This window comes from Diuraphis noxia, unplaced genomic scaffold (genome assembly GCF_037042655.1).
Source record: "Diuraphis noxia isolate RWA-SAM2 unplaced genomic scaffold, SU_Dnox_SAM2 contig0005, whole genome shotgun sequence".
Taxonomy (NCBI): domain Eukaryota; kingdom Metazoa; phylum Arthropoda; class Insecta; order Hemiptera; family Aphididae; genus Diuraphis; species Diuraphis noxia.
Genome location: NW_028301715.1, coordinates 13,601,131 through 13,627,174, shown reverse-complemented (window position 1 = coordinate 13,627,174; position 26,044 = coordinate 13,601,131). Strand labels below are relative to the sequence as shown.

The window sequence follows — 26,044 nt, the reverse complement described above, 5'->3', positions numbered from 1 at the left end:
TTTGGAGTTGCGTTAGATTGAATATATTTAACAGCACCACGAACAGTAGACGTCATTACCGAGCAACCATCAATAGCAATTCCAACACAGTGTTCTAAGTTTAAATTTAAATTTTTTAGAATATTAATTACTGTTTTTCCAAGAACATCGCCAGTGAGTTTAGGTTCAATAAGAGTGTTTTCATCATTTTCTGTAGATTCTTCATTGTCATTGATCTGTTCCTCTTGGTTTGATTTTTGGTTATTATAAAAGTATGTGTGGCAGTTAATGAATGAAACAAAGTCTTCTTTTATTTTTCCACCAAAAATATATCTTAAAACTAGTGCCATTTGAGATGAATGTGATACATCTGTAGTTTCATCAAATATAATACTATAAAACTTATTAGATTTAATATCTGTTAATATTTTATAAATAATTTCTTCTTTACAGCATTCTATTATTTCTTCTTGAATTGTATTATTTATATAAGTAGCTTTAGCATGAGTTGTCTTGAGATGATTTTCTAATATCTTATCCCCAGATTTTATTCGAAATCTTAAAAGTTCTCTAAAGTTTCCTTCATTAATAACAGATGTGTTTGAACTAGCCAATAAATCACCATCATCTCTATGTCCTCTTAGAGGAATGTTTTGTCTTGCCAAAAAAATAATTGTTTCAATAATTGGTCGAATTCTTTCTCTATTTTCAAGTATTTGACGTTTTCTCTCACTATTAATCATATTAATAACTTCTTTTTCAGGTTGCTCATATCGGGACAAAAATTCTTCAGCTTGTAAAACTGCATTTTTATGATATAAATTATTTTGGTGAGATTCTAAACCTCCATCTTTTCCCAGTAGTTTAGCAAATGTATTTAATGGTACAGTGATTAATTTTTTTAAAGGTTCAGTATTTCTTAACCCTCCTTTATTATTAACAAGAAAAAGTACACAACATTTACAGAATAACCCAGATTTAATTGATGAATATGCTAACCAAGGAAATTTTGTAAAGTGAGATTGATTTAAGAATCGTTTACCTTCTTTGCCTTTTTTAACATGTGTTGAAAACGGATAAATAAAATCAGATTCAGGCAAATAATTTTTTTTAACTAAACGATATTTTGTGTTTTGATTTATTGACATTGAGTTTGTATCATATCCAATATCGTCAATAAAAGTTGAATATTATTTTCTATAGTGCAATCATTATTTTGTTCATCCTCAGATAATTGAGAAGTAGATGGAATCGGAATATTTATGTTTTCTATTTTATTAATTGGTTCTGATAAAATATGTTTTTTGTTAAAAAATGTAGAAATATTTACTTGTTTTCTTTTTACAGTTGTAGTTGTTTTAGTATTACGATCTCCATCTAAATTGCTCATTGTGATGATTATCGGAAACGCGTCGTTAACGATCAAAAATCGGACTAAACACTAAACGACTAAACAGTAAACACTAAACGAACTTATTAAATTCAATCGAGCATTCGAGCTTATAATCCGACTGTTGTGTTGACGCGTCGATCGTCGATCGTCGATGCAAAAAGTAATAATTATCTGCACTGCATGCAGTCTGCACTTCTGCAGACTGTCGTTGAAATTCCAGCTATTTTTGTACCATTGGTGCTCGATTCTCGTAATAAAAGAAGATAAGCAATTCTTTATAAATAATACATATATATATATATATATATACATAATTATTACTAACATTATTAAACTGGGCTCCGCGTGGAGCCATATATATATATTCATAATAATATTACACGTAATGTCAGTCGTCGAACGAAAAACAATCTAAAAATAGCTTGAAGCCTAAATATTCTAATATCCATAATTAATAATCATATTCATCAATGACGATTGACGATATTTTATAATAATTATTAATACATATATCAATATATCATAATAATTGGCTTTGTAAAATAGTTAGCTTAGTCCCAAGGGGGGGGGGGGCTATTGCCCCCTTAGCTGCCCCCTTAAACCCGCCCCTGTGTGTCGTAGGAAATATCTCGCACGTGTTTTAATTTTATTTCCAATTATAATTTATTTACAAAGATCAGGATTCATCTAGAATTGACTTGCGTATACTATATTACTATTGCAGTTTATGTCAAATATATTGGAAAGTGTTATAAATGCAAAAAAAAAAATACATACAATTTAAACCTGCAGTGTTATTAAATTAGATTAGAATTATAGTTATCACAAAACAATGATGTTGTGTCCGTTATTATTTCATCGTGTATCATTTTAATTTATTATATAATAAGTGTAAAACTGTATCGCCTGAGATTTGAGAATATCATATATATTTTACTGTCGCAGACTACAGAATAAATGTCTATGATGTTGCAACCAGTCGTTAAAACTTGGCTTTAAATTAGGTAGGTACGGGAAGTTTCCACAAGAAATTATTTATATGTACTGTCATTATGTATTGTAATTATTCCATTAATTTCACAGATACATTCTCGCTGTAGTTATATATTATAAAATAAAGGTATATTATGTCATAATTTCAGTTCAAGATTTTTGGTCTACCTATATAAATGCATAAATATAAGTCAAGTTTCTGGGCTTATATTATTAAAATTATCTGAATCAAAACATAATAACTTAATTTGTTATTATTAAAACGGGTATAAATTCAGTTGCAGTTTTTCATTAGATGTTCTTATATGCCTTGATAAAGTACAATAAAAATAAATTATCATCAATCTAATTTTTTTAATATACGTAATTTTAAAGGATTTACGTTAAATTATTACTGGCCATCTTGAGTATTATACAATATTTTTAATACTCAGATTCCAAAACAAAAAACATCAGACTGCGTTGTATATTTATATGACGTTATTTCATAATTATTAATGTAACATTAAATTGTTTAACAATTCTTGAAAAATTATTTATTCTTTTTGCAAAAGACGGAACATAAATAATAATTTGATTACCCAATTTACAATATTGAACTTCCAAATATACGAGGACTTAAAGACTTGTTTACTCGTATATAATAATATGCTATATTTATGAATATTTTAAATATATAATTTAACTTTTTTTCTTTTATATTATTTTTGATGCGTAACATAACTTTTAAAAAGTCGCAATATGAAAATTAAATAATAATGTAGGAGGGAAATCAAAAAAAAATTCGGGTTCGAGAAAAAAATCAGTTATTTTGACAAGTTATAAAATAATTATCGCTTTCTCAATTATTTGATCAAGAAGGTATTTTTATTATTTTTATTTTGGAAACTTTGTTAACAATTAGTTTCGACAATTAAGGAGATATTTAAAAAAATGAAACATGGAATTATTTTTAGATTTTTATACTTATATGCTAAAGGTAATATGTCGAATCATATTTTTATTCTATGACTATAATATCGATTATTTCAGTTTTAATATCTTAAAAAATTTAATTTAATTTTTAATATATTGAAATTTTTAAGGTAGAAAATTTCGTTATCTACTTCAAGTTTTTTTTGTTGAGGAGTTAACATTGTTATAGTGATTAATTTTTAAACTATAATTATATTTTAAGATAATTTTTAATTTTATAATTAGATTTTTAGTTTCCAATACAATCTATATAGGTTATATCCAATACAATTATGTTTATAATATTTTAATTTCCTATGTTGATTTGATAGTTTTTTACAAATGATTAACATAATAAATAGGGAATATATTAGACATTGTATATCTAAGTACATAATATTATGTAGTTACAACATTAACTCTAGAGTAGACGAGTGAAGGTATGATGATTACTATAGTTGTACACAAACTAAATAATTACTTATTAAATTTATTATTATGTAACATTTCAGAATAGTGGACAAAAAAATATTATTAATCGAGTGTTATTTGAATACTTTCTATTGTATCATAATTAGTGAACGTCAACTAAAGATAAATTAATTGCTTTTATTTTGTGTATAATTTTTGTTTTCTTTTGTCAAAGTATTTTCATGTTATTTTACCATTGTTCTAAAAAAAAAAAAAAGATTAAACCCAGAAATTGTTATTTTGCTCAATGGATTTTTTTTTTATATTTAAGTTTTATACTTAAATTGAGAAGACATTAGTTTGAGCTTATTTTTTTTGTAATTTAGTCCCTTATTGATCTTCCATAAACCTTTTTCATCTGAATGAATAGAGTTATTAATTGAACAGACTTCCAAATTGTTCATAATTGAATTAATAAGACTATCCACTAGATTGACTATAGAGTATTGTAAAATAGTAAATCTATGTCTAATAACATTATAATTGTAAATTATTAATATGCTATTTCAAAGCTCTTTATTTTTCTAAAAATAAGCAACAAAAAAAAATAATACATTTAGGTATATGTCACCATAGTTTTCAGTATCTACGTATCCATAACAATTATATAAACATTCATTTTTTTATATCATGTAGAATTGTAGTTGTATTAAATTGGTTTATTTCTTATTTATTTTCTTAGTAATTTGTGTATTAAATTTAAATTTACAATACACACACATGTACACTGTCTTTTGAGCAGTCAATTTTGAATTACTTTTTTTTAATGATATTTTAGACACGTATGTCACATATAATATCTGTTATGTTATAATATGTAAGGGATATCAATTTTTCTTTATTTGAATTTTTTTAATATAACTCTATGGAAATATATTCAAGATATTTATTTTATAATTCTAATTCTAATTATTCTGTTCACTTCTAATGATATTACTTGGAGTTATTTTCACTGAGGATAACAATTATGATATTAAGATTTATTAACCTGAATTTTAGGTAGGTACATATTAATATATTATATTATAATATTAGCTTCTTACCAAATATTATAATTATATTAGTTTTGACAACTTCTATTTTTAATATCTGTTCATCCTATCCATTAAATTGGTGGTGAAAAATGTATCTTTGAGGTCCAGTCAATTTATCAATAACCTATTATTCCATACAAAGCCTTCTAAAATAATAGGTTTATATTATTTAGATAGTATGGATGTGAACGATCCGTTTATTGAATAAGTCATATTATTACTCGCGTGCAAAAAGTAGCGTCCATCAAAATGCATACAACTTTTTTGAGTTTATTTTGAAACAAAAATACCTCTTTTGTTTAAATTCTATGACTGGTTCACTTGTGCATAAAAGTGTTTTTTTTTTAATTGTTAATTCGATAAGCTTAACATTTTTCTATGAAATGGCATATATTATGAAATTGCATACCATTTTGAATAATCATTATTTTTTTTTTTTTTTTGACTAAAATAAATATTAAACAACATACCTAAGTTTATTTTTATTTTGTATTAGTATTCAGTTAGTTATTTTTATATTTCCAATTTCTGAACAAATACTTACTAATTAAGTCTATGCAAATTATTTTGTTATTAAATTTAAAGTTATAATAATAAACTATTTACATATCCACATAGGTATCTCTAAATCATATGATAAACTAATGAATATAAACTTACTTTACTTTGAATTACTTTGATAATATGTAAATATTGTTGAGAATTTTGATTTTTGAAGCTTGTCGCTACTTATGATGTTTTAGTGTAACGATAATAATGCTATTATACTTGCGTAAAGGGTATTATATTACACTAAATAGTATAAATAAAACAAATTGAATTTCAATACACTTACTTACTACCGAAAAATGTCTAGTATTTTATTTAAATATTATTTAAAATAAGTCTCAGTTGTTTTGCTATATTATTTTCTTATAGATTTGTTTTTTTTTTTTTTTTAACAATTATGATTATTGCCCTAACTTAATATGTAGTTTGAAAATTGTATAGGTATTCACAAAAACAATTAAAATTTCATTTGTAAATTTCATTTAATCTATGAATATTTTATTTTGAAATCCTTTAATATCGACTATCGAATGTTAAGACATAATTTACATTGCGTGCTATAGTAATATACCATGACTTTTAAATTTTTAATACTTTCAGTATTAAATTATCTTATCGAAAAAGTCATTCTATCCGATGTATTATAGTGGGTATATCTAATATGTTCATGTTCAATAATACTGTGCACGGGTGAGACATTTTCAGAAAATATTTACTATAGGTGTGCCTTGGTGGTTGTGCTTTGGCTAAATAAAGCAGTGCACTCCGAAAAAGCTTTTGAAAATCTGTTTTTGAATTATGTTCTGAAAGCCGTAATCTCAGTAATACGGGCAACGGTATTGTGCACTTGTGACGTGCGGTGGGTTAAGTTTTTATCCTCGGAAATTGTCAGATAGAGACGGGTTCGGAAATGGATTGGATACGGTGACGGGTATAATCCGATTAACTTAACGAGCCCCCGGTGTGCAATGTGTTTCGGCAGTGGTTGCGATGGATGTGGTACGATTTCACGGAGAATAGTAGATGAAACATTATATTGCCCTGATCAGTTTTATAAGTTTTATTATCATATGTGATACCAAATTGTTTCTAAATCGTGTTGGATCCAATAGCAATGAGCATATATTATTTTTTAATTTGCACGCAGCTATACCTTTATACGTTTATCGTAAATTAAATTCAAAGGTTTAGAAAGATTAAATTTTATTGAGACCATAATGATTAATGAATAATTATCATTAATATTGAAATGTATTCACTTCGTTTTATTTCGTTTATAGATGTATGTAATGTGCTCTGCGAGTTCAGAAATTATTTAATTAGTATGCATCAGAAAATGATGGTAGATACATGGTATATATCCTTTACAGTTTAGTCTCATCCATTTTCCGTTTAATACGCATTTTTATGATAAAATTGAATCCAGGTTTTTTCCTCGTAAAAAATATGAAAATCAATGTTATAAAGCATTTTATGGAGGCATAGTAGACCGTAACTATTATACAAACATCGATAAATTAATTTCATTCAATGATTACATTTTTTAATAAAACCGTTTCATATTCAAAGTCGTTAAATGCGTTACGATCAGTAAATTAGTGTTTTGTTTCATATTACTTAGTATTTAATACGGTATATTATATGTCTTATGAAATTTAGAATTAAGTTTTTTAAAAACATGTTAAGTGAAAAAGGTGTAAGGAAAAAGTATACGGTACTTGAATTGGACTTTCAAAGCAGAGTATAAACAATAGACGAGATTACTGTGGTACAAGTAGAAAAAAATATATATTTGTAAAACCAATAAGTTACTTTCGGGTAGATTGAAAAAAGTTAATTAAGCAACAACACGTGACAACTTTGCCAATAGTTAAATCACTTAATGATAGGATTTTATATAAAACTTATAAGCAGTAAATTTTTCCTTGTTATAAACTCAAACAATTTATTGTAAATAATAATAATGTTATGTAAATGCATACCAAAATTAAATGTATATATTCTATTCTTTTTCTTGTTTACTTTTGATCTAATGTAGGCAAAAACCTTTGTTGTTGAAGTCTTAATAAACTTAAGAAAAATAAACCTAAAAGTATGTTATCAAACTGCAGTTAGGTATGAAAAATAGAAATTACACGTTGTCGTATAAAACGTGACGAAAGTTATATTATATACTTAATATACTAGTTGTGTGTAGTTTATATATTAGACGCTATATAGGTTAAACCTCTTAAGAAGTGCATTGTATATACATATTATATGTTATTTATTATTAATTTTACATGTATATAGACTAGTATATAGAATTCCTACCTATTATAATTAATCGAAGTTCGGGGGGGCTACTCTTGCTTCATACATTACATTTTCTCAGTACGGTCGTCCCCTGCTGAGCACTGGTTTATATGATGGATATAAATGTGTACATGGTCGATATATGGTGACCGCATTTCGGCTTATGAACATTATTGACATTTGATAGATGGGACGGGATGGCGCTTAATGATTTCGGGAAGCTTTCGAGGTTGTTTAGTGGTCTGCGTGCATGCCAGCGGGTGGTCAACGTGTTCTATGTACATCACATTTTATCATATGTAACTAACCAATATTTAGGCCTTTACACTGCCATTTTTGTTTTTATCATAAAATATTTTATCGAGAAGGGGTATATGTGCAATATCCTTGTATATTTCAAAAATGTGTCAGATATTAAAAATTAATTCAAATACTTTATAAATTGTATATTATGCTCTAAAGTCAAATTTTTTTTTTTTTTTTTTATTAATGATAAGGCTTCAACAATAAAGTCATTAGCCGGAAAAACATGTTTACAAGTTATTTACAATCATCTTAATATTAATATTTAAATAAAGGAAGTACAGTATAATACAGGTATATGGTGTTAATGGTATAGGTAACAGTAATATATAATTATTTAAATTCTATTATAGAGATTAGTTATTTTAAGGAATGTTATTAGGAGGTTAAAAGTCAAAATTATGTTTATTTTTTGGTTGAGCGTATACGTTTATGGGTTTTTAATTTTTATATTAACTGCAGACTAACGATTCATAAAAAAAAATTTAATGAACGCGACCCAAATAACGCGTTCGTTTTTTAAATGAACGTGAACGTGAACGCGTTCGTTTGAAAAAGCACGAACGTGAACGTGAACGAGCTAATTTTTTTGGTGAACGTTCAGAACACTGTATTTAACACTATATTATGCAATATGTCTATATGTGATAATAGGTAATCCAATTAAAAGGTTTAAGCTTTGGTTGCTCGTTATCTAACCTGTGGATTGAGGTCCACAAAGAATAAGATATTTTTGAATTTCTGTTGTACCGTTGTATGGTTTTGCTTTTGTATCCGTTACGAATAATTATTGTTCTATTTTAACACTTAGACGATCAGCAGGATTTTCCTAAAGATCATCCAAATACTGTCTAGTGTTGGATTTGAATTTTCATTATAAAACAACCGGACTCGGATTCAATCTGATTTGTCTTATTCAATCGACTCCCAACTCGTGTATATATCTAACCTATAACCTAACCTTAGACGCTAGTGACTTTAACACCCGATAAATTGATTAGGACAACTTTGCTAAAAATCATACTTTTACGTAAAAAAAGTTCACTATCCAAAAAAATGTGCCTACAATTATTCATTTTTCTATTTTATTTTACAAATCCGGCTGCAGATACTTAATGCCCAGAATAATATTATATGAGCATAAATACAACAAAAACGTGAAAACCTTTCAAAATTAAAAAAAAAAATGTGACATCTGTTCGATTGTTGGTTGGGCGTTTTGTGGGGTGCTGTCAAGGGACCAAATATAAAAATATACCAAATATTATAGACTTTATACGAAATTCACCGGTATTCACTAGATTTTATATGTTTTATTCATGAATACATTTTTCTAAGATGGCATATAATATGTGTGCAAAAATAATATACCGATTCGTTCATTGTATACACTTTCAGAGATTGTCGTATGTTAGGTACGGGAAGAAACGAAAGGCCTAGTATCATTGTTATGTATTATTAATATAAATAATAACATAAACGTATTATATAGACATTTATTGTTAACAGTATAAATCGTAATGACGTACAATATATTTCTACTCGCTAATAACCGATGGACAGTCCCCACCGATCATAATATGATACTTATGATTATTGTTAGTATAAACAGTATAGGTGTAATATCATATAATATAAATGCTGAATATGCAACAATCATCATGGTATCCATTTAGCACTTTATTTTAGTCTCTGCAGGAAAATTGGGTTTCGCTTTTAATGATTACCTATAGTTAATGCACAAACAATAACAGTAAAATACAACCCACCGCTTTATGTTTGTGAACCTTAAGTAGTTTTATACAGCTCTTCAATTTTTGTTGAAATAACCTCTTAGATGTCCCTAGAAATAAACCAGAAGTTTTATATTATAATAATTAATTAGAATTATAAAACAAGCCGACATCAGACGAATAATAGTTTTTTATTTTAAGATATTCAAAATCTACTGAATCGATTCTATTCTAAATTTAACAACAAAATTACTATTTATGATAGGTAATCAATAATTTAAGATCTACGTGTTATAACATGTAGATCCTATATGTATATAATATAATAATAATATAAAAGTTATATAATATAAATATATATAAAAAAAGAGCAATTACATATTTTATATAATCAATAGTACATTTTGTACCTAACCTTTTTAAATTTCGAATTTAACCTCTCAACATCTTTTAAAAATACATAAATAGATAGGTACATTTTGTAGATTAGCAATCGTGGAAGTGAGTTCAAAGTTTTTATTACCAGACGTTAAGCAACCCGATTTCTTGAATATCGTCCAAGTTAATGATATTATTCCGCATCAAAGATTCGACAATACTATTAACGTGGCATGCGAGTAATCTGCTAGGTACTCCCAGCGGGTTTGATTTCTTTAACTCAAACGAACAAAGCACAGTAGCCGAGTTCTATGAAAGAATACATGAATTTCCAAACTTAGAAATAAATATAATATGTTTTGTTTGTTATTGTGTGTATACGAGCGTTACAGAATACGGAAAGTTGAAACATTTAAATTCTAACAGCTACCGTTTCTGTAGATAAACATGCAGTTCAATTTAAAATCGATTTCTTTTTGGGAGATGGTAACTTGGCAAAAATATTTGATTTTTCATTTAAAATCTGTTTCAAAAATAATGATTTACTCAGTTTTAATTCAAATCAATGTCACTACAATTGTGTACAAAAAATATTATATTATATTATGGGCATTTGGTTCTTAAGTATTTTAGATTTTGAGCTGATAAGCTATAGAGGCATTAATTGTAAAATATATTAGTTTTTCGATGTTTTTAAATAGTTTTTATGAACTTCGAAGGATATATGTGCCTGGGTTATATTGTCGAGTTTCATTGATATCTGAATTTAAAAGTGAATTACAATTTTAAAATTCTGATAACTTGTTCATTAATTAAAACCAATGGCATGATACAGCTAATATGATTACTTTTAAATTTGATTTACTTATTACAATTTTCATGTATAAGCAAAAGTATTTCAAGAAATATCCAAAACTATCTCCTTTAAGTTCAAATTATACATGCAATTACCGTCGAGTCGAACCTAACCTACCGTCGAGTGACGGTTAATCGAAGTTCTACTGTAATTTGAATGATACTAGGCCAGATAAAATAACTGTTGAGATAGAACGTTGTGAGAAAAATTTCTTTTGACTTTATGATAAGGGGTTTAAAATAGTCAACTACGTATGTGTGAAAAAGGCGCAGATAGTGTATAGGTACAGTCATACATTTTTTTAGCAATACATCACTGTCTATACGCTATTCATAAAATAATTTAATTCGATAACACATTAATACCGATCCAGACTGTAGATAATATACAATATACTCGTATTTTTATTTTATATTTGTCAACTGTCTACATTATTGCCTTGACAATTTTATTTTATTACTAGTAACGAATATACATTGGGATTTTTTTTTTTATATTTGTTATGAAATTTGTCATGAAATATATACAATTGAGCTACTATGGATTTGGTTGGATCTATTTTTTATCGATACATTTTGGTGATAAAATCATCTGGTAGTCGTACCACTACAGCTGACTTTGCTATACCATGTATTCCTATTGGGGCTTGCAATTGGTGGATATTTTGATACCTTCATAATTTGTTACCATAATAAACGCTTAATGCATTCGTATCACGCGAACGGGTTTCCGGCCATGTGCGATACCTTTGTGGCTCTGATAATATGATAATATATAAACGGCGTTTTCTCAGAATATCCGCACATCTAAAGTTATAAAAATGTGAAGTTTTGCACTTTTGCGTGCTATAAAAAAATTATTATTTTTATATATTATTCATGATATCGGACCACCGATAAAGTTTAACTTGAACGAGCCGACGAGAAACAGCCTTGATTCAGAATAATATTATGTTATAACTTATAAATTATAATACAGTACGCGAGTGTGTATTTTTTTAGTTTTTTATTCGTTTAATATAGTAGTATGTGCACGTACTGTGGTGATACATTTAAAGTTTGTTGACGGATAACCTAATTAAATACGAACGAGACACCTCGCCACAGGGTGAAGACAGTTTTTACAACTTGATTTAACCTAACCTTTATTATACAAAGTGATACATCTCTAGCAAAAAGCATGCTCATTTATATTCTATTTTTCAACAACGCTGTAGCTATATAATTTTTGATTTTTGGAATTATTTAGTATACTTAAAACTACATTTTCAAAAATAAATTTAAATTACTGCAGTACTAACGCAAAATACTAAAAATATATTTACTTTAATAACAATAATATCATGAAATATACTTAGCGATATTAGGTATAGGTTGATAGACTGTCTTCGCTTAAAATCGTTTTTTATATATTATAATGTTTTAAATCAATGAATTTAAATTTAATAATATATCCATTACAGTGACAACCAGAAACCCATTGTAAAGCAGAGCGTTGCCCACTTCTCCACTTTTTCCGAAGACGTTAATGTGTTTAAATAGAAATTTTAACAAACCTATGATTACAACTGTTGCAGTGTGTAAATTCATCGGAAAACTCATCTTCTTAATATGTGTAAAATCATATATTTCCGCACGCATACATTGATAGCTGAAGTATTACACGTGAAAGTTTTTTCCGTCATATCGCTGCAAAGTGGGAGGGTGACGAAAGAGTTTTTTTTTTTTATTACCCTCCCATGTGAAATTACCGAATGTTTGGTCTGCGTGTGTTTTTGGGGTCGACTCGTGATATCGTTTTAAGAATAATGAACATTATTACGGAGTAGTGAATGTACCTATATAGTATATACAGATAAGAAATTATTCCGCATCCGAACCGTTAAACGTGGGCCAAGGCATTATTTATATAGGTACACCGAACAATAATGCTTCCCCGTGAGATAAATTCGTTTGTAAGGGGTAGTTATCAAAATTACATTTATTATACCTATACCTCTACTCGGTACTCACACACGTCTTACATAAACAATAAATATTATCATAATTGGCTTTTATTAACGATAATTACAGTTATCTCGCTTATATATATATATACAGTTATATATTTATTGTGTAGCCACATTATAATAATATCATACCTTATAATGTTTCAATGTACTTATAATATTGTATTGCAAGTTATAGAACTACAGTGAGTTTCTTGTATTTGCATTTGATATGTTCGCGTTTTAACACCACGTGTACACTAATATGCCCTCATAAATATTCATTTACTTGCAATAATTGTAATAAACGTTATACTATTACAATGTTCTTTATTTGTTTTGAAAATTCCGAACAAAATGTATTATTAATGCAAATGTGATACCTGAAAAAATACGTATTGTTGAATTAATATACCTACAAATAATAATATAATATGGGATGTTATAATTTATTATTATATCATATATACCGAGCGCAAAACAATTTACACAGCGGCTGCATATGTGTAAATTATTCCCTTACCGGAATGTTAATTTTCAACTCAAAAGCGTTTATAGTTCAAATTTTTACGAAATCTGTCGAAAACGCGAAAATTTGCAAGTAATTTTGAAGTTGAAAATTTTTTTGTGTTTATAACTAAGGATTAAAAATACTATACTAAGTTTTCCATAAGTTTTCTTTCGAGTAGCTATAGAAAAAACTTGAATCATCATTATAGGAAAAATTTTAAGTGGGCTTGAATTTTAAATTTTTACAAAATAGCGTAGCGTTAACGATTTATCCTGAAACGATTTTAAATATTTGTTATTAAAAGTATAAGTATACAAAGTTAAAAGTATAAGTCGTAGACACATGAAAATTTTACGAGTTATTTAGATTGGCATTTTCTTTACATGATTAATTTTCAAAATATTTTGACTTTTTTTGAGATATTTATAGACAACTGAAATTTTCAATTTTTCAGAAATTTTTTTTTGAAGTGTCGATAAAATTTTTTTGGTCCTATCAAAATACTTGAAAATTGTATACAAAGTTCCTCATAAATTATTCTTATAGTGATTAAAAAATTATAAGAATACATGGGCACAATTTTTTTTATTAGCATTTGAAGTTCAAATATTGATGTAGTTCAAAATTCATAAAATTGTTTATATTTATATCGTTAAAAAAGGCGGGTAAGTCGTGGATGTCGCTCTGCTGTACAGTAGGTTACATGTGGGTTACTGTAATGGATGGAATTAAATTTGAATCCAATGATATTATATCATTGTATACGAAAAACGATTCTAAGCGAGACGGTTTATTTGTCTAGGATATATTATATATTATTAAAAATTTTCAAATCTTAGGTTTAAAAAGAAAATTTTTTATGAATTTCTAGTTTGAAATAATTTGCGAATTTTCGTGATTTTCGTGAATTTTACATATGTTGTAAAAATTCAAAATTTGAATGCTTATAAAAAAAAAATTGTGACTATGAATTTCTTTTATTTTTCAACTGCTATTGTAACAACATGTTAAGAGCCTTGTATTAAATTTCCAAGCTTTTCTACCGAACAAATAAATTTTTATCGATATTTATAGAAATAAAAACTAAAAAAGTTGAAAAATTAAAATGTCAGTAAACAGCTTAAAACAAATCTATATATTTGAAAATTATATCAAATATAGAAAATGCCTATATATAAACATTCAGTGTTAATTTCAAGTATCTGCGGTCATTTGTCTTAGACTTTTAGAGTTACACCAAAATAAGAAAATCGCTAAATGTGAAATCCAGTGAAAATCCAATGTTGTAAAAATTCAAACTTCAAATGCTCATAAAAATTTAATTTGAATTTTCGGTGGACTTTTTATTTGTGATAAAGATTGACAAACTTGTAAGAAATCTTATATATATATTCAAGACTGACAAATCATCTCCGTTCAGAATCGTTTTTCGTATACGATGATACCGGTAAAATACGATTGCGCGCATTTTACCTTTTTCATAATACGATTGCGCACATTTTAATGGGACAATAGAATATACATTTTGGGTAAGATATATGTACGATTGCTCGTAAAACTTCATGCGATGTTGCAAAACTAGGAATAATTTAATTTAGTGGTAGTATATAAAAAAAACTGAAGGTAATTTAATTTAGCTTGATCTAAGAGTTTTTAATAATAATTTAGTCAAAATTCATACAGATTCAATGCAATTAAGAATACAATAGACGAACAAATCATAAAATGCATATAAATGTGTAATTCGATTTTGATAGTATAGTAGCTGAACCTTTAACCTACCCTATTCAGAGGTCCACCCCCCCCCCCCTTAATGTACAGCAGAGCGACTTCCTCTTACCTGCTTTTTTTGACGTAAAAATACCAGAATAACTGCTGCAGACACATATTAATTAAATCAAATGTATGACCTTACTAGGTAGTGAATTAATGTGACTTTGTTTCTAAACTTTAGAAATAAAAAAATCCTATACTTCATGTTAGATACGATCAGCTAATGTTTGTTAATTTATCCTTAAACTTTTCTTGAACAATATAATATATAATATAACATTGGCTTTATTGAAAATGTTTATTTTGAATAAATGTTTAAGAGTGTCACATAAATAAAATAAGTGAAATTCAAAATATTAACTCCAACTGTATCGTTCTGAGAACATATCAAATCGTATCAAGAAAAACAATGGAAGCACAATCGTTTCTAAAGATTGTTTTAGTACAAAATCAACGAAATAAAATATTAAAACTTTCTTATTGAATAAAAAAATAAATAAAAGGAAGCAGTTTACTTATATTTGAACTGAGTTAACGGACTACTCTTAAATATTTTCAATTCATCAATACAGCAGAATAACATATCGTTAGATATATGTTTTACAATACAAACAAATAATACATATTATTTTGAAAAATATGAAAAAGTGTATCATAAAATAAATAAATTACAAAAGTGAAAATTTCGTAGTATTAGTCAAAAGTAGTTGTTGCGTTCAATTGTTCATTGTGAACTATAATTTATATCAGTAGTATACATTCAGTTATTTCATAAGCTTATTAAATTTAATACTAAACGTTAGTTTTTAATTATTATGCTTTTTATAAAATTAAAATAAGTTGTCTTATAAGTAGGCAGCTAAATAATTAAATAATACATATTTTATTCATGTTTAACAACTGAGTAATGAAGATATTTAGATAAGTCGTGAAATTAGGGAACTTGAAAAGCCTCATATTTGTAAAAATAACAAATGGATGTTTATTATTATCAGTTATCGGTCATCACCAAAGTAATATAAAATCATTATTGAATTTCTTACAAGCAGGATTTATTCGAATGTTTATATTCACTGTTGTATTGTACTATTGTTGGTATATAGGACATTCGTGTGGCCTTAATGCGAAAGAATAACATATTTTATTTGGATTTGTTAATCATATTTAATAGGTATCTTTTTTATTCTAAAATAGTATGTAATATAATTTAGTATATCATACTCATATACAAGTATTACGAATATTGATTACAATAATATGAACACAACAATAATTGTGTTTTGTGGCAAAATTTGATTCAAAAAAGATCAATTGTATTTTAACTATAATATAAACAAATTATATTAAATTCACCGACATCAGAACCAAGCTCAACATAGAAGACTATCTGGAAGAAGCCCTAAGTCCCCAGCCAAGCAACATTGAAAAATTAATCAGTTATTTAAAACAAACTAAACTATATCAAATTGTTTAACATTACCATACTATAACATATAATTGTTTAATATTACCTTTGTTTTGTATATATTATTGTTAATGATTCATTCTTGTGTAAAAAAATATTAATGTTAAAGGCCAATAACCTTTGTTGTTGAGGCTCATTAAAAAAAAAAAAACCAATGATAATAATCTATTTTGAATAATAATAGTTAATAATCTAATATCCAAAAATGTACTGCTTTGATGTCATTATGACAACACTCAACAGTGTTATAAACGTATAATATAAAATATTTTAATACCTTGTTGAAACTGGGTGTACTTTGTAAAGTCGGATTATGAAGGTAATATTATATTGCATTTAAGTTTTCGTTGTGTATATAGTTTCCAAAGTGAAACTGTCGTTGAACATTAATTAGAAGGTAATATTATATAATGCATTAATCCATTTGTTTATTTATTCTATTAATGTGGACTGTATATATTATTTCAATAAACAATATTATATAAATTATAGGTATATGGATTATGCGTCTTTTTTAGTGTTGATTATTGATTAATGGGTATTACTACTTAATACCTCTATAAGAACTGAGCTATATTTTATTTCAATGAAGATAATTTATAGCCAGAACGTGACTAAAAATTAGATTCCTCAATTTTTTGAGATCCCCTTTTGTAGGTATCTCAAATGATAGATATTAAATATTTTGTATTTTGGAATTTTAAATACATTCTTATGATTTCCAATTTAAAAATGTTCTAATATCATACTAGAATACGATTGACAGTTCAACGATAAACTACCTATTATAAATAAGTTTTGTATTTGCAGATAAAATTTAAAATGTTTAAGTTAATTGTGAGTATTAGGTTAAGTGGATGTTAAGATAATTATCTCAAAGTGTATAAATAAATAGAGAATGTACCCAGTACGAGCTTTATGTTTATGGTTTAAAACTGTTTAAACAACGGATATTATTTGGTATAAAATATGCAATACATAACAAGCAATTTTAGTAACACGTAACTTAACTTAGTATGGAACCCCACAAACCCAACAAACTGTGACTTTTTACTATCTCAGAGTAAACAAAATATTTTCAGAGTAAACTGCACTACAGCAGAATATTATGATAATAATAAATAGTTAAAATATGGTTGAGAGCGTTTAATTTTTGTAAATACCATTTGTTAAATGTTGCAGAAATTGTATTTATTTATTTTTGTTTTCATATAATTTAGAATATAATGGGTTTGTACTAACTTAAATATATATATGTCAATGTGAAGATGGGCTGTAGCACACGCATACGTTCGTCTATGTTGGATTTCAACCGTTTGAATACTTAACGCCTAACGGTACGTTATACACAAAGTTGCTTGTCGGAAAGGCCGTATAATTATTGTTCTTTTGATACTTGTACGAAAATTTAATTGAGTGCGTTTCAAATGTCTGAATCGTTTTGTGCTATATCACGGTGGACGAAGGATAAGTGTAAACCGTTTGAAACCGCGCACGGTGCATTAATCGTAACAATGATCACATGTCGTAAATCATTCAACTAAAATGATCGTGTTTAATTGGATTTAATGGTTGATGGATAAACGCTAACTACTGAAGAAGCAGAACTAACCTAGTCAATGTACTTATAGAGCCAACTTATCGCCATCGTTTTTTTATTTATTACACTCAATACAATATTACACAGTATACCTATATCATATCATATTCGTGTATATAAATATAGCCTATATTGCCAATGTAATAAGATTTATTGTGAAATTTTCGGAAATTCGATTGTTTACTTATAATAGTAATAATAATATTTTATATAATCGTAATTATTATTACGACGCGTGAAAGACAATAATAGTTGCGTTGTATACATGATATTAAGTGTGGCTATTAAGTGACTATGGGTTGCTATAAGTTCGAAGCGAGTTCTGCCCGGTAAGCGAGATAAGGGTCGAAGAATTTAGTTCATTATAGCCCGGTCGCTCATGTCAGGAATACTTAGCTAAGTAACTGTAACAGTATTGTGAACAGGCCACTGACTGAGTTTAATCCAAATTATATAAAAGAGACCATGTAAAAAAAATATAAATACCGATAACTCCCCTCCCCCAAATCCCCCAATTATTTACCTACTACTTGGTGATGGTGGTTCATACTCAATTATCACGCTTATTAGGTTAGCGTCGTAAAGCATATCATCTAGGGGATTATTATTATGTTCGTTATAAGGTGGTGATGTAGAGGCTGGTACCCACCTATATAATATTATGGTTTTTCTTCAATTTTTACTATTTATTTCACGTTTGAAGAATACATTTGCTTTGAATATTTTACATCTTGGCTGACATAAGTATAATACCAGTTTAAATAGTGCGGTCTCGTTCAACACATTTTACCGTATGTATTTAAATGTATTGTTATTATATAGATAAATAACCGAGGAAATGATTTGTTTCAATTCAAATGATCAATTCAATAAATTGAAATGTATTTGCAGACTTAATATGATTGTAAAATTGCTTTCGAATAACCTTGAGTAAAATCTTAAATTGTTTATAATTAAATTTGTTGTTTTAAATTTTATATATTTATAAAAAAAAAAATTGATTGGTTTTATATCGATTTAAGCTTAATTAAAATAAAGTAATGCTTACAGAAACATAATATACCTAAGTTAAATACAAATGTTTGTGCTTCTAAAATTGTTTACGAATTACGAGTTTTAAAAAAGTATAGATTTCCAATATTATGCAATGTTTTAATTGGAAAAAATAACTTAAAATGATGGTTTCAGAATAAAAGTATTAAATAGCTTAAAAGGTGGTTTGGAATCGAATTCTACACTGAACAAGCATGTCTAATTATTTTGGTCTTACTTTGATATACATATAGGAATATAGTAATTCAATAAAAAAACTCGTCCTTTAGCCGTTCGTTTATAGATTTAAAAATATGTTGACTTTACAACGTAAACTTTAAAACTTTTAGGAACCACTTATACGCTGCATTCTACATTTTTCGTATAATATAGCACTTTGAAATGTCTCTGATTTTGTCAGGAAAAACTTTATAAAACACATTATGTACTTGTACGCGAACGACGTGTTAAATCCTCTTTGCTGTATGTCAACTCCAGTGGTTAATATGTTATTTAACTATGATTTTTAATGATGGTGACAGGAGATCCCTATTGGTAAGGGACAGGGAGGAGTGTTTCCCATTAAATAGTTTTTAAATCAATTAGAATTAAAATAAAATATATTTCGTTTGCAATATTTATCGATATTATATTATATATATGATATGAAAATAAATAATAGGTAGGTAATTATTTTTATGCGAAACTTTCTGCTAGTCTCTTAGTAGTCTCTGTTAGTAACTTGAATGGTTGACCACTGATAAATTATTACTTTTTTCACATTTATTTATTTATTTTTATTGTTCGGGATATTGGCATCTAGTTATAAGCAATTATTGGGTTTCAATTAAAATAATACAACTTCCTCACTAATTATTGATGTCATAATGAATACATATCTTGATTTATGAATGAACCTAGAACTCCGACTATTTGTGCGCATTTTTTTATAATTATCATTAGTTTTCAGTTCAAGCATGCTCAGTAATAACATGACCAAGGCTTTAGTTTTCAGTCATTTTGGCATTAAATTAAATACACAGGTGACAAGCATGACGGTCATGGCTACATCCACAGTAAATGATCTAAGGTTTAAACAATCTACATTTCTATATCTCACCAGTCGTTATACTATTTAACTTTAAACTGTTAAGCTTTTTAATTTATGGTCCAATAGTAATTTCGGACATTAAATATTTTCAGTTATTTATTTCTTTGTGTAGGTAACAAATTATTATTGAGTTTTTATTTATTACATTATATCTTATGTGCATGTTTTGTTGGTTTTACGATATAATAATATAGGAGTGACAATTGTAAGTAATATTGTACTGTGTTGTGTATAAGAATTATGTAAAATAGTGTTATTTCGCGTGATATTTTGAAATATATATTTTTATATAGTAATGAGTTCTTGATTATTTTGGTATTTTAATTTTAAAAATAATAATAATGGTTTGATTTTAATTTTTAACATTATATTTAAAAAAAAGTCGCTTAATTCATCGTTTTTGGGTTGAAGACAAAATTTAAAATAAATGTTTAAATGTATTGTACCATTTTGTTTAACTAGGTATTTAGTTAAACTACCTACATGTTGATGACAAGCGCGCTTGAAGGAAGGAAGGTATATTCCTTGCAGATGTAAACTCGAAATAATGATAGTGAAAATTCTTCATATTTTTAACTCTTGTTTTTCATAGCTTGCAACCACACAATTTAAATCGGCCAGTTATACTATTTCTGTAGTGTTGTACTCACGTTCCACCAGAGTCTCTAGCTGTTAAACGCGTTTTTCTTGTCCTTTGTTTACTTCCCTTTCGATAAAAGTAATGACTTATTTTTCATAATCTCATGCGTTGTCCTTTTAAATGTAAAAAACCTGCAGTCTTAAATTAAGTATTTTTATTTTTAATAAATTATCACACGTGTTATGATCCATGTATAATGTATAGTGTTGCGGAATTTTAAGCGCGTACAAATTAATAAAATAAATTAACATACAGAATAAAAAAATTAAATTTTTAACAATCATGAATAAACTACTTTTCTTGACAGCAGCAGCATTTTATTTTATACATATGTCCGGAAGCGGATTTTCAATCATGGTGAAATTTCAGTACTCTTTTCTGTTTCAGTTATGGTGGTGTGTGCCAATCCGTTAACGGTCAGAGAAATACTGTTGGCCGCCGAAGAACTCAACATGATTGATAGTGGAGAATACGTGTTTTTCAACATTGAGCTGTTCAGCAGGTAATTCATCTTTTGTTAATGCGGTGTGTTAGAGACGGTTTATTAGGTGGCAAAATAATGTGTTTATTATTAAGTAGTTAAGGTTGGTAGATCGGATAGATTTTTTCACGGCATAAAAAATACGTAGCTTAAAAAATTAATTTGTTTAAAACCTATGGCAAATGACAATATGACGTATATTTATTGATTTTATTGCATAGCCCAATGACTTGGTATAATATGTATATTAAATTAAAATGTTTTAATATTCGTACATAATATCTATTTATTAATTATAAAATTTCAATATTTTAAATTATATTTTATTAAAAATGGCTGTTTAATATTTAAAAAAAAAACTAAATGTTAATCTAATTTTTATCTGTAGGTAGGTATATATTTTTATAATTTTATAATATATGAGAATTCTCTTGACATCATAATTCTGAGACAAAAGATTAATTCATTTGCTAAGAAAATTGAAATAAATGTACTTAAGTTCATACGTTTGACTGGATATGAAGAAAAATATAATGGTCTAAACATTCTGGAATAATAGCTTGAAACTTTACATCCAAGGGCTTATATTTCATTAAGGATTTTTATATTGGATGAACATCTAGAGAAGATAGTGAACTAAATTAGATTTTATTATTAATAATAGGACAGAGGGAATTTTTATAAATTATAAAGTTTTTATTATGTTATTATTGACAGTAAACCAAAAGTAATTGGATTAAAAAGTAATGTTGAATGGAAAGAAAATATTTAATGTAGTTGTTTAGTGTCTAAAAAAATTCGATAAAATTATGTACGAGTAAATAATTGAAAAATTTGTGAAATTTGAAATTAAATTGCTGTGAAAAAAATGTGTAAGTATGCGAGAGTAATATCATGGTTCAAAACTTCTAAAGAATTTTCAAATTAGAATAATATTGTTTTGAATACAATATTAGCGTAGGTATCATATTACTTTTTTTTTTTCTTAATTGTTTGAGGCATTAACTGCATGATTATTAGCCGGCGTTACATATTTAATTTACATTAATTTCTTACATACTTGCTTAATTTCTACTTATATTAAAAATTATGGTTTAATAAAAATCATAATTTTATTGTACATCGACCACTCAGCTGAACATGATCATCGATTTTTTTATCAAATATCTTGGCCACTTTACTCTCCATGCAAAATTGAGATTTAAATAAAAATCAATGGGATAAGAACAATTGAAGACGAACAACACTTTTAAAATATATTTTAAAATTCTATGCGGATAACGATTCTTCCCGAAATGCCTATTAACAAGACTTAGTTTTGGTGTGTTTGAAGTTTAGAGACTAAGTGAAAATGAGATCTGAGGAGGAAGTTTATATATATATATTGACCATATTTGCTGGGCCACAATTGGTTTTTGTTTGTCTGCACCGTTTCATATGAACCCATCCATAAACTACAGGGTTAAATAAGAGACCCTTATAATTTAAAAAACAACTGAAGGTTTGATTGTGTAAGTCTTTATAAAACAGCATTATAAATATAATAATAGTTTGATACTAAGAGCTAATAAAAAAAAATATATTTATAAATAATAATAATTGTCATCATCATAATTTTGTTTTTTTATTTTAATTTCATAAAGCAAAATATTTTTAAAGTACTTTGATACATAAACTTTAGGTTTGATGTAATAGTCTTAATTGTTGTGAAAGCCAATGGCCAATGTCGCTGAGGTTCTAATAATAATACAAAAAATAAAAATAAACATCAGGTTTAAAATGAGTTGATAATGTTAGTTCCAAGTATTTAAAGTTTAGATTAGCGAAATAATGAGTATTTTGTGGCAGGGGTACCCCTGTGCCGTACCACTTACTATCTTGCATTATAATACTCCACTTATAATAAACATTAAGTATCTATTTATATACTCAACTGATTGACAAATCGGTTAAATAGTCCGAAAAAAAATATTATCCGTCTGAATGTAAAATTATAAGTCTACGTTACCTTAAAACTATGTGAAAAATGTTTACAATGAAGTATTGTCAATTTTTGTTTAATATCTTTTTTCCACAACATCAATTTATGTTAATAAATAATTAAAAAATGTTGAAACTTTTCAAAACAATGAGTATAGAAACTTAAATCGATCACATTGTATACCTTTTTGAAACAGTCGACGTAAGATAAGTAGTTTATTGGCCGCAGATAACATTCAAGTAGCGCACACGCAAGCTTGCTGTAAAGAAATTGCCAAAACCTGTCATCTTTTATAAACACGAGCCAATACCAGTATTTAGTGAAAATAACGTAAATCAACCGATAAATACGTTCAGATTCAAAGTTAAAAAATATAGAGAGGATATCTTATTCTAACGTATAATGGACAGGTGTCTCTAACGATATATTTTACTTTCAATTTACTTTCGAAAAAAATCTCATAGGCAGTATTTTTCTGGATTTCTGAAAAAAACTTTAAAATATAAAATTTGTATACGTAAATTTGTATATGTTTATACCCATTTCTATGAAATAATAAATGTTTTATTGGCCAATCTACGTATCTCGAATATTAGAATATTTGAACGTGTGGTTAAATGACACTGACATTAATGAATCAAAATTAGGTATTTTTTTAATTTAAAGAATTTCGCAATAAGTTATAAGTTAAAACGTTATTGTATAAAACTATAAAAGGTACCTAACTAAAAAATATCGGTAATATAAAAAATACTTTTTAAATAAAATTCAAAATTTTTTAAAGAAAATTACTCTGATAAAATTAACAAAATATACCTTTCTTTAAAAAAAAGGGGGAATAAGGAATAGAACTGCTGTAGTAAATGACACGAGTTCAAGTGTTCAATTCAGAGTAATGTATGTGTTAAATTTAAATCCAATGTTAAATTTTTGTACACAAAAACGATTTATATATTAATAATTATATTTTCTGATAAATATGTATATAAGTAATTAAATTTATTATTAGTAAACCAGAAGATAGAATTAGTTTTTGCCGAAAACATTGTCATTGAGTATATAAAATATTATAATATATGTAGAAATCTCCATGAATAATATTTTTGAAATTACAACAAAATATAAAAATATGTGATTCCCTGTTATAGTAAATTAATATTTAATTTAATCCAAATTTGAAATTCTATTTAAAAAAAAATATATATTAATGAATATTTTTGGATATTTTCAGGTATTAAATATTTATGAGAACCTTACCTATATTCAATTTTCAATCTTTTTGATTACTCGAAAAATTTTGTATCCATATCAAACAAATTTTTTTTTAAACTTTTAAGTCAATAAATAGCTTAAAAATAGTCTATGATGTAAAATTCATTTTTATAATTAAAAGTATCAATATCCTGATTTTTATGTTCTTCCCGATTTTTTACATTTGACTTTCTTGAATTATTTATAATTATTATTAACCAATTTGCTACTAGAAACTATCGTATGAGTTGAAAATTGAAGTACTTTTATTGTTTTAAAAAGTCATAACAAACACATGCAATAAAAATACCAACATCATTGGCAAATCAATACATTTATCAAACTCCACTTGGAATCTAAAATCTAAAATAACAAACTATAATTAATTGATGGCTCGTCACGCACTTATAAAATGTTCGTTAAAACTGTTTCATGTGAAAAAGAGCCACTCTGGCTACTGTTCATAATTGAAAAACCAAATGTTTATATATACAGATGTCTTCATAAGACAATATTTGCAATGTCGTAACGTTTTTATAAAAAAAAAGTTATTGAGTTTAAAAAAACATCAAACGTTAGTTTAATGGTTTAACGGATTTTAAAACGTAATATCTTTTTTATATTAATAATTATTATGCTAAATATATATATATATATATAACAATTAAAAACTGTACGATACTGGAAATATTTTTTGTGCATAAATTTGGTTTCTAAACTATGACTATAACTTTTGAAGTTATAGTTTTCACTCAAAACATTTTTTTTTTTTTTATACTAACAATGGTTAGGTTACTGATAGTGTACTGGATGTATACCATGTGATTGCATTCTTGATTATAAGTTACTTTGAATTAGTTTTAAATTTATTTAATATATAAAATATAGTATCGAGTTGTTAATTGTTTAAAATAAATCTAACTAGCATAATGGTTCAATAAAAATAATATTTCTACCTATATTAATTTATTTAAAAAAATGTAGCCTGATTTTTTTTAAATCATAATTTTTATTGTAAGCCTATATATAAACCGTTCACGTATCACCATTTATTTCAAGAAAATTATCATTTTTATACAATTTTTAAAATGTATACATTTATTTTGGAGACATTTTTTCGAATATTTTTAGTCTTCTTGGTAAACTTGTCACTGGACTATGGTTTTTATTGGAAGCATTTTACATTTGACTTTAAACTATTTAAGTGACTAACTATTTGAAATAATATATTATTTAGTTTGTATGAGTTCAAATACATAAACTTTCGTATAAAT

The 26,044-nt window shown here is 26.5% G+C and overlaps 1 protein-coding gene across 2 annotated transcripts in view; it reads left to right on the top strand.

Annotated features, from left to right (window-relative positions):
• The window catches only part of LOC107162117 (atrial natriuretic peptide receptor 1-like), a 298,392-nt gene that overhangs the window by 82,260 nt on the left and 190,088 nt on the right, over nt 1-26,044 (top strand). For both annotated transcript variants that reach the window (XM_089229378.1, XM_089229379.1), the window contains exon 4: nt 21,445-21,559. In XM_089229378.1, coding sequence (XP_089085504.1) covers nt 21,445-21,559 — 115 coding nt within the window. The remainder of the gene's footprint in view (nt 1-21,444; nt 21,560-26,044) is intronic.